We start from the raw sequence: 19,614 nt of genomic DNA, 5'->3' as shown, positions 1-19,614 counted from the left end.
AAGTTCTGAGCCCCCTCCTGCCCCAGATAGTCTCAGAATATCCTCTTATCCCTCTTAAGCTAAGCCAAGAGTCATTTTGGGGCCTGGAAGGGAACCAATAATTCTATGTCAGGCATTCACCTAATTATTATAAAACCTTCAGGAAGGAGATATTTTACAGGTGAGAAAACTAAGGCTCAGAGAGGCTAAGTAATTTGCCCGGGGTTACTCAGCCATTAAGAAGTAGACCAATCTCTTCTGTCTATTCCATGCTGCACCATGCTGAGTATACCACCCTCCCTGGGGGCAGTGGAGGTGGTGATTGTGTTTCATTTTGAACCAAGAATAATGCCGAAATATAAATGCAGGCAACAGTGAGAGAGACTAAGGAAAGAAATGCAAAAATGATTTGGGAAACATGTGAAAATCATACCTTCTTCTGCAACAGCAGCTCTTTAAAGAGTAGGGCTCTAAACTTGCTGAGTTTTTATTAACTGAAGTAAGCTCTGGGAGGAGGGGTTGCCCTGTGAGTTTCTCAATGTCACCAACATCCCCATTCCCTGATAAGAGCCAGGAAACATTGAGTAATGTGGGGTCCCAGGGAGCATGGGGAACAGGAGGGTCTCACAGATCCCAGGGCCCAGGAGCCAGGGAGTCTATCAGGAGACTTCAAAGGCACTCACGCCCTGCAGGGGACCGGACAAGGCCACTCTTTTGCAGCCAGGCTCCCACAAATCCGGGGAGGTTTAGTGCAGCGGTTGGAGCCATGGGCATGAAAACAGACAAGATTTACCAAAATATTCCCAGAGACTATTCCTGGAGGCAGCTAGCCTCTTTTCTATTTTTCTCTTACATTTCCACATTTTACATTGAGCATGTATGATTTTTGTAAGCAGGAAAAATACATGTTAGAAAAGTAAAGAGAGAAGGAGAGCATGTAATGGTCCACTGCTCGGAGATTCAGAGCTCTAAGGTCAGCTCTGCCTAACTTGTAGTGAGTGTGGCTCTGGGCTTTCTGTGAAACCGGGGAGGTGACACATGCTGCCTGTAACAAGGGAGCCAGGAGGACTTGGAGGGCCAGGATATAAAGGCGCCTGGAGAAGTAAGGGGCCCCATGTACACGTCAGGACCGGTTACTATTGTTTTCACAGTGTTTTATGCATCACAATGAATTTAAATGCAGTGCTTTCCACAGTGGACCATGAAGAGGGCATCTGTCCTTTCCCGTGAGTCTGAGGCGAGAGCTCACAGCAGTGGAGCTCCCAGTGTGTGGTCCAGGGCTCTGGCCCTGGAGCCAACTGCAGGGACTCAATTTCTGACTCTGCAGCACACTTGCTGAGTATCCTTGGGCAAGTAACTCCCCCTCTCTGAGCCTCAGTTCCTCATTTACAAAATGGAGATAACATTAGTGCTTATCTCCTAAGGTTGTTGTGAGCAGTGAGGACATGAATATGTAGAAAGTTTGGAGGAGGGAGTCTACAACTGGCCTGTTATTTTCTTTGAGAGGCAGTATAACTTAGCGTTCTAGAGCATGGACTCTGGATTTCAGTTCCTGGACCTACTACTACTCCCTTGCCAGGTGACATTGGACCAGTTCCCTAATCTCTCTGTGTCTCAGTGTTTTCAGCTAGAAAATAGGGCTGATGATAATATTTAACTTCTGTAAGGTAAATGTGAGAATTAAATAAGTTAATACATGTACAGCTCCTTGCCCCAGCACCCAGCACACCATCAAGGCTCTGTGGTGTTAGCTGTTATAAAGAAGGCACGAGGGACGCCTGGGTAGCTCAGTCAGCTAAGCATCCGATTTCAGCTCAGGTCATGATCTCCCCGCTCTGGGGTTCGAGCCCCACGTTGGGCTCTGTGCTGACATCTCAGAGCCTGGAGCCTGTTTCAGATTCTGTGTCTCCGTCTCTCTCTCTGCCCCTCCCCTTCTTGAGCTCTTCTCTCTCTCCCTCTCAAAAACAAATACACATTAAAAAAAAAAAAGATGGCATGATATTTACTCATAGCGACATTCTTTGCTGTAAGCGCTATTTATTTTATGGGTGAGAAGACAGGCTTGTGCAAGTCACGGGTTCCAGAATGGAAGCCTTGACTTTATGTTAGGGCTGGCAGGGCCTGAAGTTTAAGTCCAAGGGCATCCCAAATGACGCGGTGAAGCTGAGTCCCAGTTTCCCACCACGCCCCCCGCCGCCCGCCATAGGTTATTCATGATTTCTCTTCCTGTGTGCCATTCCTGAGGCACTAGACATTTTTCCTCGTGTCCTCCTTGTGTGGCTCTTGGTTCTTTTCCTGTTTTTCATTCATGTACCATCAACCCCCCAGCCAGTCTTCCATTCAGGCACCCTGAGCAATGGCAGTCTGGTCTCCTGTCACTTCTTCATCTCTAGTCCCCATCCTTCACCCCTGTCTTTTAATGAGCTAGCCCAGACTCAGCTTGGATTCAGATCCCAGCTCTGCTACTAACTAACTGTGTGGCCTTGGGCAAGTTCCTTAGCCTCTCTGTGGCTATGTTTCCTTACATGTAAAATTGAGATAATAATAGCACCTGCCTCTGAGTGGTATTGCGAGGATGAAATGAATGGATGCGTGCCAAGTTCTGAGAATAGAGCCTGGCCCAAGGTAAGTGCTCTGTAAGTGGTGGGTATGTGTTACTATTGTTGTAATTGTCATTACACAGTAGAGGTTAATATCTGGCATTTTCCCAAATGGAGGAGGAACCTGGAGTGATCCCATCACTGTTACCAGTTCCCCCAAAGGCAAGTTTTCTTCTACCTGTAACCTAAGGCCAGAGCACTTTCCGCAGCCAGACCCTGTGGTCAGAGAGTGAGTCATTTCATAGCCCCTTGCCTCAACTTTTCCAGCCACAGGTAGGCCAGGAATGCAGAATGGGAAAACCATAGTTAGAGGCACAGAGGGCTCACTCCAAGCTGAGCCAGGGTAGAGTCCAGGCCTTCGGACTCTGTCTCCATCCCAGTCCTCCCAGAGCAGTTAGGGGAGCTCCTGAGGGAAGAAGCTGGGGGTAGCCAGAGGGCACATCCTGTGACACTGGTCTAGGGAGGCTGTGCCAGCTGGAGATAGCACTTGAACATGGCTGGAGTGCAAGCAGTGGGCTGGACATGCCGCATGGCCAGGGGCTCCCAAGGCCACTGTGGCAGGGCTGGTCCAGGCTGGGAAAATGACCCACAGAAGGAGGGTCTTGCCTCTGCTGTGTTCAGGGCACCAGTAAGGGAAGGCAGGAAATCAGGCAAGGGACAAATGAGGCGAGAAAAGAAGGGATGAAAAGAGGTGACAGTACTGATGAGGTCCACGGTCATTTGTTGACTGCCTCTAAGTGCCAGCCCTGTACTGGTGAGTTCCAACCCCTGGGTGTCCCCAGTCTAGCAGAGGAGGCGAGCGATTCTCTAAAGGGAACTGTACTCAAGGAGGTAGGTACCAAGGCTGAGGAGTGACCTTCTGTGAGTGCTTGGGGGCTGGGGCAAGGGTTACACCAGGCTAGTGGCCCGGGCAGGCTTCTGGGAATGAAGAATTTAGGTTGCATTTTAAAGGATATGATTTCCAAATTGTAAGGAAGCCAGCATAATTTTTGTTCGCTAGAAGTGATTTCAGATGTTATTCTTGGTTTTACATTTTGAAAGCTAGTGTGGCCTTTTTGGGGTCACATTTGACTTTGTTTATTTGTTTGCTAGTCACAGCTGCACTGTGGGCAGCACACTCAGCATGGCTGTGCCGTGGGCACGTGAGAGGGGACAGGGTGGCCCTGTCTCCAAGGGTTCTTGGCTGGAGAGGAGGGCAGCCATGGGGTGATGTGGCAGGTGGAGGGGAAAAAGTGATGGGAGACACAGACAGGGACATAGTGAAATGGGCAGGATGAGGTCAGGCTTCATGGGGTCCTGATCAGGGGTATGCCAGCAAAGGTTTCATAACCAGTTCTCAGTGGTAGTGGTAGTGGTGGAGGCCACGTGCAAGGAGAGGAAGCTCCAATTCGTAGCATTTGTCGCGGTGTACATATTCCCACCATGACTAATTTCAAGCTACCAACTCATCCCCAAATGAAGAATTGGTCAATTTCATGGTTGTTTGTTGGATGCCTCCCAGATGTTGTATAACTGGCTCTCATGAGCCTGTGGGAGCTGCCTCAGCACATTAATGACTTTGAATCTTCTCTGCCACTGGTTGCTAAGGTCAGAAGTCCCCCTACCAAAGGCCCATCCTTCAAATTCAGGTTTGGTCCGTGTTGAAAGGAGAGCTAGAGGGAAAGTGTCACCCGTTCTACCTTGTACTGTGGGGGCCATCCAACCTGGGGTCCATCATTTGCTGATCTGAAGCTGTGGGCAGTTGGACTCCACCATTCCAAACCTCAGTTTTCTCATCTGGAAAATGGGAATCCTAACAGTACTGCTTCCCAGAACTATGGTAAGGATTAAAAGAGAAAATTGCATCTGAGTATTCAGCTCATGGAAGGAGCTCAACTAACATGGCTGCCTTCTTGTCTAGATGGACATGGCAATATCCTCTCTCTTGTTGCCTCAACTATGACTTCTCTGAGAGGCCTTGGGAGGTGAGCCCTTGATCCTCAGGAGAAGACATTATTCTCCAGCCAAACATTCTTTCTGAGTCAAAGCTGGTGCTAGTCCAGGCCAGCAGCCTCAGGAAGTCACAAAGAGGATGATGTTACTGCTCCAGAGACAAGGCGTAGTTTGCCTTTGTGCCCTTGTCCTCAGTGTACGGGAAGCTCTGCTCACCTCGCCCTTGTCCCTCCTCTTTAAATCCTCCCTCTCTAGGTAGTTCCTAGATTCCCCCAAAAGTTCCACTGCAGAAATTCACACTGCTAATTCATACTGGATGTGAATAACTGATACCCTCATTTAATCCTCTCAAGGTATTGCTGGATACACCAAATGAATTCGTACAATAAGGAAAAGTGAAAAGAAAAAAAGAAAAAAATCAAGTGAGTCCAGAGGGACAGGTAGGGGTCAGTTAGCAGAGACCTGAAGGGCAGTCAGGAACATGGTGGTCATGTTTCAGTGTGGCCACTGATCACTCACTGTATGCTTTGTATAAGTTGTTCCCCTTCTTTGAGTCTCAAGTTCCCCACCTGTGAGTTGAAGGAGGTGGATGCGATGCTCACTCACTCCCTCAGTCTGAGAAACTGATGGGAAAAGAGAGGGTCACAGGAAGTGTATTACCTATTGTCACTGTATCAAATCGCCTCAAATTCAGTGGCTTAAAACAACACACATTTACTATCTCAAAGTTCTAGAGGTCAGAAGTCTAAAATGGGTCAGCAGGGCTACGTTTCTTCTGGAGGCTCAGCAAGAATCTGTTCCTTGCTTCTACCAGTTTCTAGAGGCTGCCTGCATTCTTTGTCTTATAACTGCATCTCTCTGACCTGTTTCCACCCTCACTCTCTGATTTGGACACTTTTATGTCCCTCTTATAATGACCCTTGTGATTACATTGGGCCTGCCTTAATCACATCTGTAAAGTCCCTTTTGACATATCAGGTAACATATTCACAGGTTTTAGGGATTAGGTTGTGGGTATCATTGAGAGGCCATTATTCCATTGACCATAGGGAGGCTATGTTTCACAAGGAGGTTCAGTAAAGCCTTGGGGGTATTAATAGTGAAGTCTACAGAGGCTAGACCAGCCACTGAGGGCAGTATCCTGGGCAGTCAGAATCTCCTGAGACCAAATCACACATTTCTCAAGTGGCCCCTTTTGGTGACTGTTGGATAGGGCAAAACAGAGGACGGGGATGGGATGGCACCAGGGTCAAGGCACTGTTTCCAGTGTCTAAAACCTGGGATTCATATACAGCTCAGCTATGTGATTGTGGAAAAGTAATCCCCTCCTGGATTAAATGGGGCTGACAGTTCCTTCCTGATTTGCCTTACAGGCTGGTCATAGTGGCTGTGAAGGTGCCTGACCAATTATCACAGGCACATGGGGGTGTTCCCTGATGCTGTCATTGTTGTTAACATTATTGGTGAGAGTTATGGGAGGGGCTGGTGGTCCCAGAGGTCAAGAAGACCTGGAAAGATTCCCAGAGTGAAAGATCAGGAGGCCAGAGGCCCTGAGAGGGAAGGGAACAGTGTTTCAGTTGGAAGGAGCCTTGTAAAGGTGGCGTGGGCCAGCCTGGAGCCTGCTGACCCTGACCTCTGGCTTTGATCAAAGCAGTCATCTGACTTGGTTGTTTATTAAAGCAGGGACTTTGAGAAGCCAGGTCACGATCAACGTCAGTAATGCTAGACCAGAAGAGCCGATATTTAATTATCAACAACTTCTGATAAATCATCCCTAAGGGGCACCTGGGTTGCTCAGTGGTTGAGCGTCTGACTTCAGCTCAGGTCATGATCTCACAGTTTGTGAGTTCAATTTCCACACTGGGCTTACTACTGTCAACCTGTCAGCACAGAGCCTGCTTCTGATCCTCTGTTCCCCTCTCTCTGCCCTTTCCCCACTTGCACTCTTCCCAAAATAAAAATAAATATTTAAAAAAATAATCCCTAATCAGTCCCAAGTGCAGAAGAGTACTCCCTCCTCCCACCACAGCAGCTCATGGACTCCTGACACCAGCCATGTGCTAGGGGCATCCTTACTGCTGCCCAGGAAAGGGAGGGGCTCAGGGACCGGAGGCCCTAGATGCACAGGAGGGGAGTGGAGAACCAGGAAAGTAAGGCACAGGGTGAAGTTTCTGGCCAGTCAGGAGCCCAGCCCTATATAAAGCTGCCCAGGCTGAGCTCCTGGATGGGGACAGGACATGTGTGTGATTTTCCCAATATCTGGCCCAGATTCCATTTCACAGGAGCCCAAGGGTGGTGCAGAGGCTCAATGAGTAGGAGGACTTCAGGGACTCCCTGGGAGAAGTTCTGCCTCAGCAGCATTGTATATTTCCATCAGCTGTGAGGTCCCAATGTTGCGGATACTTAGAAGAGTCAGCTGAGGGCCTGAGTCAATATTTCCTGCAGAATTCTACCTGGAAAAAAAAATAGACAAAACTTCCAGGAAGGACTGGGGAAAATTTTTGCCATATATATGTAAAAAGCTAAATCCTTACCATATAAAACCTCTTATGAAATGAGAATCCCACCCATTAAAACAATAAATTATTCACAAAAGAAATACAAACTGGCACTGAACACATTAAAAAGTTCCACCTCGCTTTAATCAAAGAATAAAAAATAAAACACAAAGGTATAAAGTGGGCTTGATTTGTATTTCTTGGTTTATGAACCATTGTCACCAGCCTCTAGGCCCCACTCTGGAGGCCATGCATGATTGCTGCCAGAGTCATGTATTCTTTTTTATCTCCTACCTCTCTCCTTCAAAACCCTCTTCTTCACTGGTGAACAGTCTAATGTGTTGAACCTGAAGTCTCTCTCCTGGAACACACAACAGAATTGAGCATAATTCTTATCACTGGTTCATGTGAAGGTCTCTCTTAAAAATTATTTTTATATATTCTATTTTTTTTGAGAGAGAGAGAGTATGCACATATGAGGAGGGGAGAGGCGGGGGGGGGGGGAGAGAGAGAGAGAGAGAGAAAGAGAGAGAGAGAGAGAGAGAGAGAGAGAGAGAGAGAGAGAGAATCTTAAGCAGTCCACACCCAGCTCAGAGCCCATGACCCTGGGATTGTGACCTGAGCTCAACCAACTGAGCTACCAGGCACCCCTTAAAAATTATTATTATTATTTTTAAAATTTCTTTTAATGTTTATTTATTTCTGAGACAGAGAGAGACAGAGCATGAGTGGGGGAGGGGCAGAGAGAGAGGGAGACAGAATCTGAAGCAGGCTCCAGGTTCTGAGCTGTCAGTACAGAGCCTGACGCGGGGCTCGAACCCACAAACCGTGAGATCGTGACCTGAGCTGTAGTCAGTCGCTCAATCGACTGAGCCACCCAGGCACCCCCAAAATTATTTTTAATAATACAGTTAAAACCTGGGAAACCACTGCTCTGAGGGGAAACCACTGCACTGACCTGCCCTCATCCCATGCTTTGGGCTTCTGCCCAGGCAGCCACCATCTTGAATGTTGTCCCTATCATTCCCAAGCTTTCGCATTCATCTTTTTGAACTCCTGCAAAGTATTTCTGTTTCATTTGTTTTAATTCTATTAAAAGAATATCATGTATGTATTTTTATGAGTCTTAGAAATGTTGGACATTTTCAAAAAGCAGTAAGGAGGTAGAGACTCACAGGATGGTGGTGAGGGAGTGAGGAAGGAATCTGGGACGTCTCCTATGTTTCAGTCTTAGGTGACTGAGTCAGTGGTGCTGTTCAGTTAGGTAGATGCAGGAGAGAAGAGGCTGGCGGAAAGATGATGGACTCTGTTCTCAACAAAGCAACATTTTAAGCTAACATTTACTGAGGGCCTACTATGTTCTGGGCACTCTTCATGGAGTGTGACATGCTCTGAAGTGAATGATAATTTTTAAGCCTCACAAGAACCCCATGAAGTAGGCACTATTATTATTATCATTATCATTTTACAGATGGGGAAACTGAGGAATGGAAAGGTTTAGTAGGCTTTGAGCCTCTCAACATGATGGCTCACACCTTTCTGCTACAAACCTAGATATACTGGATAAAATATGTTAAAAATATTGAATACTTATAAATAAAAATATTGATATAAAACTAAATATTTGTAATAAAATATTTTTAATATTTTAAAATATTTTAAAAATAACAAAAGCAATGGAAATCCTTAGGCGACAGAGGTCAAAAAAATTAAAAGCCAGACTGGGCACACTAGACATTTATGGATAAAACAAATCCTACTGAAGACAAGCATTTGTTTAAAAAAAAAAGAAAACAACCACAAGCCACACATGAGGAAAAGTATGGTGATACAGTACATAGGTGAATTGGTATTCTCTAAGTAATAAAGAAAAATCTGAAAGATATTATCAGTTCTTTTTAAAAATTTTTATTATTTTTTAAATTTACATCCAAGTTAGTTAGCATATAGTGTAATAATGATTTCAGGAGTAGAATACAGTGTGTCTTCCTTAATGCCCATCACCCATTTATCCCATCCCCCACCCACAACACCTCTCGCAACCCACTGTTTGTTCTCTGTATTTAAAAGTCTCTTATGTTTTGTCCCCTCCCTATTTTATATTGTTTTTGCTTCCCTTCCCTTATGTTCATCAATTTTGTAACTTAAATTCCACCTATGAGTGAAGTCATATATTTGTCTTTCTCTAATTTCACTTAGCATAATATACTCTAGTTCCGTCCACATAATTGCAGATGGCAAGATTTCATTCTTTTTGATCACCAAGTAATATTGCATTGTGTGTATACATCACATCTTCTTTATCTGTCGATGGACAGTTGGGCTCTTTCCATACTTTGGCTATTGTCGATAGCACTGCTGTAAACATTGGGGTGCATGTGCCCCTTCAAAACAGCACACCTGTATCCCTTGGATAAATAGCTAGTAGTGCAATTACTGGGTCGTATCAGTTCTTTTAAATGATGAAGGGGAAAATAAAGAGGAGAAGCCATAATGAAATAAGTGAGTCCTGTGAGAACATCTGAGGTTAAGCTACCCACCCAGGGTGGCATGGCTAAAGTGGTAGGCTCAGGTTCCCCACACTTGTGCTCTTCCTCGCTGACCTACAGGTACTGAGGTCAACGTGAAGAGTCTGCTGGGCCTCCCAGAGCAGCAGTAAAAGCGGGTTTGGAGAGAGGTAGATAGTGCCTGGTTTCATCTTATTCCTCTCCCACTGTACTCTGTCTGGTCCACAGAGCTCCAGAACTGGGCGTGTCCTCCTGACATGGCCTCCACCGCCTCCCCTCTGCCGCCTACCACTGAGGTTGCCAGTTCTGAGAACAGCAGCTCCTTCTATGACTACGAGTACTACCTGGACAGTGTGGCCTTCATGCTCTGCCGGAAGGATGAGGTGATGTCCTTTAGCAGGATCTTCCTGCCAGTCTTCTACAGCCTGATCTTTGTGCTGGGTTTGGGTGGAAACCTCTTTCTTCTAGTGGTCTTGCTCCGGTACATGCCTCGCAGGCGGATGACTGAGGTCTATCTGCTGAACCTGGCCATCTCCAACCTCCTGTTTGTGGTGACACTGCCTTTCTGGGGCATCTCTGTGGCCTGGCATTGGGTCTTTGGGAGTTTCTTATGCAAGATGGTGAGCACCCTCTATACCATCAACTTCTACAGTGGCATCTTCTTCATTAGCTGCATGAGCCTGGACAAGTACCTGGAGATCGTCCACACTCAGCCCCACCACAGACTGAGGACCCGGGCCAAAAGTCTGCTCCTGGCTGCCATGGTATGGACTGTGGCCCTGGCTGTCTCCATCCCTGACATGGTCTTTGTGCAGACACATGAAAACCCCACAGGCGTGTGGAACTGCTATGCAGATTTCGGAGGACATGGAACCATCTGGAAGCTCTTTCTCCGTTTCCAGCAGAACCTCCTGGGGTTTCTCCTTCCACTCCTTGTCATGATCTTCTTCTACTCCCGCATTGGCTCTGTGCTGGTCAGGCTGAGGCCCCCAGGCCAGGGCCGGGCTCTGAAGATAGTCGTAGCCCTTGTGGTGGCCTTCTTTGTGCTGTGGTTCCCATACAACCTCACCTTGTTTCTGCACTCACTGCTGGACCTGCAAGTCTTTGGGGACTGCAAGGTTAGCCAGCACTTGGACTATGCCCTGCAGGTGACAGAGAGCATTGCCTTCCTTCACTGCTGCTTCACTCCCATTCTCTATGCCTTCTCCAGCCGCCACTTCCGCGGGCACCTGAAGGCTTTCCTCATCACTGTGCTCCGGCACAACCAGGCACCTCGCCCTGCACAGGCCCCACTGTCCAGCTGTTCTGAGAGTAGCACGCTCACTGCCCAAGAAGAAATGACTGGCATGAATGACCTTGGGGAGAGGCAGGCTGAGCACTCCCCCGACATGAACGACACGGGAGAAAATGAAGCCTGAGTGGCCATACCACAGTCTGGTGAGAGTGGATGGGACCCAGCTCAGTTGGGCATCCACCCAAAGTCCTCTCTTCAAGGGCCTCATGGACCATGTTGTCAAACCCAGTGGTCAGTTCTCAGTTGTCAACCATCAGCAGCATTTACTTACTCCTGCCTCTTCCTTTCACTTTCTTTATTGCCTTCCAGGAAATCATACTCTCTTGCATGAATCGCTACAGTAGTGTCCTAACTGACCTCTGTGCTTCTTATCATCATGCTATGTCCTGTCATCTGATCTGCTCCCAGCAGCCAGCATGATCACCCACCCTCAGCCATCACTGCCGTCTTCCTCAGAGTAGTCCAAGGCTTGCCACCCACCAGTGTGCCCTCTTCCCTGTAGCTCAGCTGGGAAAATATTGTTGCAGTATCGTTTAATGTCACAGCTTTGATGGCACTGCCAAGGGTCTGGCAAGCCGGAGGGCCTGGAAGTGCCCCACCTGGGGAACTTCCCAGGAACATGAGAGTCAGCAGGTGGGATGCCAGGTGAACATGGCAGTCCAGGAGGCTCTTCCTTCTTGTGCTTCCCATGCCCCTCTCTGGAGCCTTCAAGGGTCCCTGGGGCCTGCACAATCAAGTCTAAATTTTTTGTCTGGCTTCAGGGCTGGAGCTTTCACACGTAGAATCCCATACGCCATCTTACCTTTATAGTCCGTCATTCCTTTTCACTTCCTGGACACCAGGTACCCCTCGTCTCTTACACATTCCCACCTCTATGTTTTGTGCTTGCCCACTTTCTTGTGTAACAGGGATCATTTTTTCAGCCAGCTGTCTCCTCATCCTTGCTCTTTAGCTGTCTCTCCTAAGGCCCCAGAGTCCCACTGTCAGGAAGGACTCTGAGCTCCATTGGTGCCCTGGGAAATGAAGCTCTGTATCTGAAGGTGGTGATTTGTTTGAGGATGTGGGGGAGTGGGGTTCTATTTTGGAGCTCCTGAAATCTGGTGCACAAGGGACCTCAGTCCTGCCCACATAGCAGCCTGACTGGTGAGATACAGCCTGAGCTGTACCAACTGGGTCTAGGTACCCAGAGTGTCTCTGACATCGTATCCATGATGCATAGATGAGATGGGATAAGGTATGCCAGCCAAGGGACACCTAGCAGGGCTTATCCCCAGCACTGGCAGATGTGTGTACGTGTAGTCTATGTGCACATGTCTGTGTTGCTGTGTGGGCTGTGCATAGTACATATAGCTATGTGGATCTGATATGAATGTGTCAACTGTGTCCTCTGGGCCTTGTGTCTGTGTGTTCCTATGTGTCTTTCTCTAGCTGTGTAAGTGTGGGTATGTGCTCTCTGCAAACAACAGGTATATAAGAAGTGCCCTGAAGCCGGTGCCCAAGGGGCAGGGGAAAGGGTGGCCACCAGTGACCCCTCGATCCCTCTCACTGTCCTAGTTGCCATGTACTGCAGCTGACCATAGCGAGGGCTCTGACTACAGCACAGAAGGCACTGGTCAGGAAGCAAGTTGGAGCTGGGCTCTCACAGCCCAGGCCAGGACAGAGACCTCTTCATCCTGACCTTACTTCCCAGTCCGCACCTCGGTTCCTCCTGCTGCTCTCCGTCTGCCCACCCAAAGGCCTAGTTCGCTGGCTACACTGCTCACGCCTTTCCAGGAAAGCTCCCAGGATTCTCTTGGTCCTCAGACTCTGCGGCAAGATGGACTCTTCCCCTGGCTGACCCAGGGAGAGGGACAGGCATGGCTCTGCCTCTACCCTGTGAAATGTGTTTTGAGGGTTTACAGCTATTACTGCTTATGGAAAAAATATTTTTCTTTCCCAGGTACCTGCAGTTCCACCTTTGGCATGCCATCTCTGATCTTGCTTTGTGATAGGCTATCCTTAGAGAATACACATAGTGGGCTTTTCTTTGAGGGAGAAAAAAATTTGGTGCAGAAATGAGGATTTGGGGGTCAGGACTGTTGTGTCAGGACAGGTAGTGATTAGATGTATCCTTGGGGGTCTCAATCTTCCTACTGCCTCAGGGTCCTTGCTAGGGAAGGAAGGGTGGTCCTTGCAGAGAGTGTGTCCAGTCCCCATGCAAGGGGCGTAGGACTACAGGTGCCATGGGCCCCTTCTGTGCCCGCAGCTGGGCATTGGCCCCTACATGCACACTATAATCCTGGGTGCTCACTGCTTCCTGGGAGGCCTGTTGTTATGGGCTGTGGGACGGTATACTTGTAGTCACCCCACACCTCTGACCCACTGAGGCTTCCCTTGGTCCCAGGTATACCCTCAAACATGCAGTTCCTGGGAGATCGCTCTCAGTTGAGACCTCTTGGTCTTGACTTAATGGATTTGGGCCCTCAGTCCTGCCCCCCAGCCTGTTGACAGGCCAGGCCCTTGGTCTAGATTTCTTTGGGTATAGGGAAAATGAGGGTGTGTAGCACCTGAGCAGTGCCCAGGAGGTGTGTGAAGGCCCTGCATCTTTGCCTGTATCCCAATACCTGCTCTGGCACAGGGCCTGGCTGTGTGGGGAGGTCATTGATAAGCTCTCCATGGTGGTTTCTAGCCTCTCAGTCCCCTTCTCCGTCCCCTGTTCTCCCTGTGTGTCTCTTCTTGTGCTCCTGGCCCCTTGTGGGATAGGTTAGGATATCCTGGCTTCTCCAAGGCAGTCAGAGCTCTGTCAGGCTCTAGACAGAGGTTGTCATTTGGGGGCAGTTAGACCCAGAGGAAGGCAGACTCTGGCCCACAGTCACATAGCTAGTGGGGACAGACTCCTGCCTCCAGCCCCAGCCCCAGCCCTTGCCTGAGTTACTCTAATAGCCTGTTATCTTGGCAAAACTCAGGGCAGAACAGCCAGCCTCAAAAAAATGCAAGAGGCCAGTCACAGATTTGGGAGAGGTGAGTGGAGAGAAGCCCCACTAGGCATCCTTGCAGGGGGGTCTCTGCTGCCCGGCCTCCCTTCTCCAGGACCCTACGCCAGCTTCCAGTCACTGCTCCTCCTGTCCCAGCCCCAGCCGCAGCCAGGCCCTGCCACCAGCCAGCTGTGGCTCTGGTAGCAGCACTCCCAGCCCTGGTAGGCAGGCCTGGCAATGGGACTGTCTCCATTTCACATGCCAGGAAGCTGAGTGAGGCCAGGGAGGGGAAGGAAATGATTTGAGGACATGAAGTAAAGTAGCTGAGACTGAGCCAATTTTCTATCATTTAATCTCCATTTAGGGAATTGGGGGTCAGGGATGAAGTAATAAGATACCAAGCCCTGTGGGTTGCAGTCCGGGGGAGGGGGCAGGAGGAGGAAAGCAGGAAACAGAGAGCAACAACAAGTAACAGATGTGCTGGGACACAAGCTGTGTCAGGGGAGCCTCAGGGGAGGAAGCCCATTTCTGGCCAGAGACTGGAATGGGTGAGATCCAGGAAGGCCTCCAGGTTGGCAGTAAAAAGCAAGCAACTGTACTTTCCAGACAGTTCCACTGGAGAAAGTTGGCAAGGCTGAATTGCACTGGATTGAACATTTGGGATCAACTGTGGCAAAATTTAAATGTTAGGTGCACGGAGGCGACGGGGAACCAGAAAAGTGAAAGTGTGACAGGCAAAAGGTCTGGCGAAAGGTCTCTGGCAGCTGGGTGCACAGAGGGCCAGGCAGGCCTGGTGTGCAGAGTGCTGAGTCATAGGAATGGCAGTGGGGCTGGGGAAAAGAGGACAGTTTCGGAGGCACGACAGAGGGTTGAACTGACAGAACTGGGGCCTGATTGTATGTGGGTGAGAGTGGGGAGGAGATCAGGTTTCTCCCAGATCTGTCCTGGGGGATGGGGTGGGTGGTGGTGTCCTGAGCAGAGGCAGGCGGCGTAATCCGGAGAAGGAGGTGGTTCAGGACAGAGGTGGGGAGACAGATGCTGAGTTCTGTGTGGGCCACACTGAGTCAGAGGTGCTGTGGGACCCCAGCGGGGAGATTGAGGGTCTGGAAGTAGGAGAGAGCTCTGAACTCACCTGTGGTTGTGGAGACCACAGGAGGGGTTGAGACCACCCTGAGGTGGGAGTGTGGAGGGGAGACAAGGGCACTGAGGGGGGGGGGGGGGCTTGAATAACTCCTATGTGAAAGGAAGCGTTTCTCCAGACCTGCTCTATCTAATTCAGGAGCCACTAGCCACATGTGGTTGGTGAGCACTAGAATGTGGCTAGTCTGAAGTGAGATACACTGTAAGGGTAAAAAGTACGTACCAGATTTTGAAGGCAACACACACACACAAAGAAATTTAAAAAAAGAGATATATATATATATATATATTTTTTTTTTTTTTTACTAATGTTTTATATATGTAGTTTGTCCCAATGTTACTAAAAAATACATATTTTTACTAATGTTCTTATACTGACATATTGAAATGCTAATATTTTTGATCTATTGGGCTAAGTTAAGTATATTATAAACATTAACTTCACCTGTTTCTTTTTACCTTTTAAAAAAAAATGTATCAACTAGGAAATTAAAAATTACACATGTGGCTTGCCTCGTATTGCTTTTGACGAACCTGAATTCCACAGGATGTGGAGTAAGCATTGAGGAAGATAATACAGTGAGGTGGGAGGGTGGAGGTTAACATTTGCAGGACCCTGTGTTACTCATGATGACTGGTTTCTGTACGGCAAGACTCGTCAAGCTATGCCATCATTCCCCCAACTAAGTTTCCCCCAGGTTTCCCCCCCTTCCCCTGGACTTCATATGAGAGCAAGGTTCTGCGGAACCCACGGTGAGAGACGGTGTTTCAAGAGAGAAAGATAAGCCCATCAGGTGGCTAGAGGAAAACCAGAGAGCAAGGAAGGCGACCAGGACACCGGTAGGAGGTATCACAGAACCGGAGGCGAGGGTGGGGCTTCAGAGGGGTGAGAGGAGGCCAAGACCCTAAGGGAGGCTCCCTGGCCAGGCCCGCGGCCCCCTTGGCGGAGCTCACTGGGCAGGACGCAGGCGGTAGCGGAACCGCACCTCACGGCTCGGCTGTGTGGTGCCAAAGCCCCAGCGCCGGGGGTCCACAGGTGGCACAGGCGTATCAGGATCCACCAGTTCCAGGTCAAAGTATGTGACCATGAGCAGGACAAAAAGCTTCATCTCACTGAGGGCCAAGAACCTCCCAGGGCAGATGGAGACACCCGAGCCCCACGGCATGGTATAGTGGCGGATCTTCTTGCCTGACTTGTAGAAGTCCACTTTGCGACTACCGTTGGGGTTGAGGAAGCGATCGTATTTGAAGGCAGTGGGTTCCGGGTGGATGTCAGGATCCATGTGCACTGAAAGATAAGGGAAGAGGGCCACGATGTCTCCACTGCGGAGCAGGTACTCCTGTCCACTGGCCATCTTCAGCGTATGGTCACCGTGCACCACTCTGAGGAGGGTGGGTGCGGTCCCCAGCCTCAGCGTCTCCTCCATCACGCTGTCCAGCACTGGCGTGTGGTGCAGGGCGCTGATCTCAACGCCAAAGGATTGCCTAGCCTTCAGCTTGGCCTCCCCTAGGACTTGGGCAGCCTCCTCCCTCACAGCACGCATGGCTTCCGGGTGCTTTAGGAGGAACAAAAGGGCCCAGAAAGAATTAGGCCCCGTGTTCCCCTGAGAGGCCCAGAGCATCATGAAGTTGAACTTGTCTTGCATGGCTGGGGCCGTTCCCTGCTCCCTCAGACGCTGAAGCATGTAGGAGATCCAGTTGCTTATGCCATTCTTCTCCAGGTGGTGGTTCACGGAGAGCATCCTGTGGAAGAGCCGCTGGAGCCGGGCCACTTCTAGCCACTCCCAGGGCCCCAGCAAGGAATAAACAAACCTGGGGAACAAGAGATCAAACTTGCGGAACTGGACAAATAACTCCTCTGCCTGTAGCAGGTCCTGCTCCTGGTTCTTCGTACAGCCAAATAAGCTCAGGTAGCCGGCCTTGAACAACACATTGTAGCAGAAGTGGAAGAGGCCGTCTTCGCGCCAGCAACCAGCATCCAGACTCTGGCCCGTGGGCCCCAGTATAACCAAGGACAGGCTGTCCAGCATGGTTTTGTTGAGATCCTCCAAGCCATCCCCCATGAGGTATTTGGTGCTGGCAGAGTGTATCATCCGGTGGTCTCCCTGCATGGAGCGGTAGCCAAACACCTTTAACACCAGTTTTTCTGCATATTTCACAAAGTCGAGTTTTCTCTGTGCATCCTTGAGGATGGAGCCAAAGGAGAGCGGGTCCATGACAAAGGTGAAGTACTGGCCCCCTAGCTGCACTGTGAACACATCTCCATGCTTGGCCTGCATATACTTCAGGAATTCAAACATATTCTTCCGGAAAGCCATGGCATGGCCCAGCCAGGGTATGAAGCCCTTATCCAGAGGGGGCTCCTGGGGTCTGCGCTGCCGGAACAGCCCCAGCAGCCACAGGCACCCCACCATGGCCCCCAGCAGGGTTCCCAGCACCAGACCCCAGAGCACCATGGCTATGCTCTTCCAGGTTGAGCTCTGGACACACTGTTCTCTAAGTGCCAGAGAGCTTTTGAGAGGCCTTGACAAGCCGGGGGTGGACCTGGACCTTGCCCTGTGGCAGTAAGTTATACCAAAAATCCCTGGCAAGACAGTACCTAGGAGCAAAATGTTCTCCTAGATTTAGCACTTGCTGCAACCTCGTCGTGTGGAAGGAGGGGGTGGGACCAGAAGGAAGCCCAAGAAGCCTCTCCTCACCAGCTTTAGGCTTTGCTGTAATCTTTTCAGACCCAGCCCCAGAATGGTATCTACAAAGCTCTCATGGATCCCACCCCATCCCCACAATTTACTGACCATTCACACCTGTATTTTTTCAAGGATTCATTTATTCATTAGTTTACTACCTCACTCAGCATAAATTCAACACTCGTTTATTAAGTTTCACATTTAGGGGTGTCTCAGTGGCTCAGTCAGTTAAGTGTCCGACTGTTGATTTCGGCTCAGGTCATGATCTCATGGTTCACGAGTTTGAGCCCTGTCCTGGGCTCTGCACTGAGTAACTGTAAAGTTACTCTTTAACTTCCTAATTGATTGGCAAACAGGGACTTTGTCTCCTCTGACTTCCACATGACCTCTTGAGTTCCCTTTGCCTTGTGCCATTCCCCTCTGCAGGGAGCTGGAAATGTCCACACTCTGCCTCCATGAAGTCCTCTCTGATTGCTTAGGGAAACCACAGCAAGTACTCAGAATCATCCACTCTCCCCAGCCTGAATCTGCAGTCAGAAATTGTCTATGGGCCAACATGCAAAAGCTAAACATTGTTCCCCAGTTTTTAATGGATGGCAGCACCATGTTACATTCATTCTTACCTTGATTCATTTCATTCCCTCCCTCCTTGGAACAGTCCCATATATCCATTCAACAGATATTTACTTGGCACCTACTGCCAGAAATTCTGCTATAACCAACTTCGAATGAGACAGATGTGGCCCCTGCTGCTCCCTCAGACACTGAAGCATTAGGATATCCAGTTGCTTTATGCCATTCTTCTCCAGGTGGTGGTTCACAGAGAGCATCCTGTGGAAGAGCCGCTGGAGCCGGGCCACTTCTAGCCCCTCCCAGGGCCCCAGCAAGGAATAAACAAACCTGGGGAACAAGAGATCAAACTTGCGGAACTGGACAAATAACTCCTCTGCCTGTAGCAGGTCCTGCTCCTGGTTCTTTGTACAGCCAAATAAGCTCAGGTAGCCGGCCTTGAACAACACATTGTAGCAGAAGTGGAAGCAACCAGCATCCAGACTCTGGCCTGTGGGCCCCAGTATAACCAAGGACAGTCTGTCCAGCATGGTTTTGTTGAGATCCTGTCCTCAAGCCATCCCCCATGAGGTATTTGGTGCTGGCAGAGTGTATCATCCATCCGGTGGTCTCCCTGCACGGAGCGGTCGCCAAATACCTTTAGTACCTGTCTAAGGAAGGGAAAAATATATTAAATCATTGCCCAGAGAAGTATGTAATTACAATTGTGTTAAAGGCAGCAAATGAGAGGAGCAGAGCGGAAAGTGGGGTGGGGAGTCAGGAAGGCCACACTGATTAGGTGGTAATTAAATGGAGGCCTGGAGGAAGGCAAAGTCTGGTCAATGCGTGTTGTATGGTGGTGGTGCTACAGGTGAAGGTCTGAGAGCTTTTGGGGTGTGCCGCCCAACGTACTGTAGCAGCGCCGTTCCAAGGAACGGGGTGCACACACATTCGGGGCCAATGTGGCTGGAGGGCTCAGTGGAAGCCGGGGAGTTTTCAGCACCGTGCAGGCTGGGCAGGCTCAGCGCGAATTTGGGCTTTAACCTATCGCGCTGCACTCAACTCCTCTCACGCCAGCTGGTTCAGTCCACCTATAGCCACCGAAGGGCGGTCTGATGGAGGGCAGCGATCACCGGCTTTGCCAAGGGCAGAGGCTAGCCGGCCCCAGCGAAATCGGCCTATGCGGCTGCCCTCACAACCCTCCCGAGTGGCCGGGGGCCAGCTACCCAGAGCAAGCCCCAGGAGCCCAGCGGCACGCCTCACCATTCCCAAATAGGGTCGCAGCTCCGCAGGAGGGTGGGACAGAGAGTTACACAGGTGAACTCAGAGCCCTGGAAGGACCAACGACACGCAGAGATGGCCTCCGGGCGTGCTAGAGCGGGCGCGGGCCCAAGCGCGGGAGGGGCGGTGACGCACTTCCGCCCTGGCAGTCTCTGCGACGGAGTCTGTAGGGTGGTGTGTGGGCAGTCCTCCG

General features: G+C 49.8%; 2 protein-coding genes across 14 annotated transcripts in view; one reads left to right on the top strand and one right to left on the bottom strand.

Annotated features, from left to right (window-relative positions):
* ACKR2 (atypical chemokine receptor 2) overlaps positions 1-14,133 on the top strand; it is a 59,208-nt gene extending 45,075 nt beyond the window's left edge. For 12 of the 13 annotated variants that reach the window (XM_042955780.1, XM_042955777.1, XM_042955775.1 and 9 more), the window contains one exon: positions 9,745-14,133. In XM_042955780.1, the coding sequence (XP_042811714.1) occupies positions 9,774-10,934 (1,161 nt within the window). In that variant the 5' untranslated portion in view covers positions 9,745-9,773 and the 3' untranslated portion in view covers positions 10,935-14,133. Of the gene's footprint in view, positions 1-4,877; positions 4,934-9,744 lie in introns of those variants that run through there. The other variant, XM_042955786.1, reaches the window with a different exon arrangement.
* A 1,393-nt stretch (positions 14,134-15,526) lies between these two features.
* LOC122230096 (5-beta-cholestane-3-alpha,7-alpha-diol 12-alpha-hydroxylase) lies at positions 15,527-19,520 on the bottom strand. The gene is made up of 2 exons (XM_042955773.1): positions 19,404-19,520; positions 15,527-18,811 (listed from the first exon to the last, which is right to left on the bottom strand). The coding sequence occupies exon 2, from the start codon at positions 17,358-17,360 to the stop codon at positions 15,855-15,857; it is 1,506 nt and encodes a 501-aa protein (XP_042811707.1). The 5' UTR covers positions 17,361-18,811; positions 19,404-19,520; the 3' UTR covers positions 15,527-15,854.
* Positions 19,521-19,614: the final 94 nt, after the last annotated feature.

This window comes from Panthera leo, chromosome C2, assembly GCF_018350215.1.
Source record: "Panthera leo isolate Ple1 chromosome C2, P.leo_Ple1_pat1.1, whole genome shotgun sequence".
In the NCBI taxonomy this organism is placed as follows: Eukaryota; Metazoa; Chordata; class Mammalia; order Carnivora; family Felidae; genus Panthera; species Panthera leo.
This window is presented reverse-complemented; position numbering and strand designations above follow the sequence as displayed.

Coding starts and splice junctions, on each gene's coding strand:
- LOC122230096 (XM_042955773.1), bottom strand. CDS start 17,360: ATGGTGCTCTGGGGTCTGGTGCTGGGAACCCTGCTGGGGGCCATGGTG.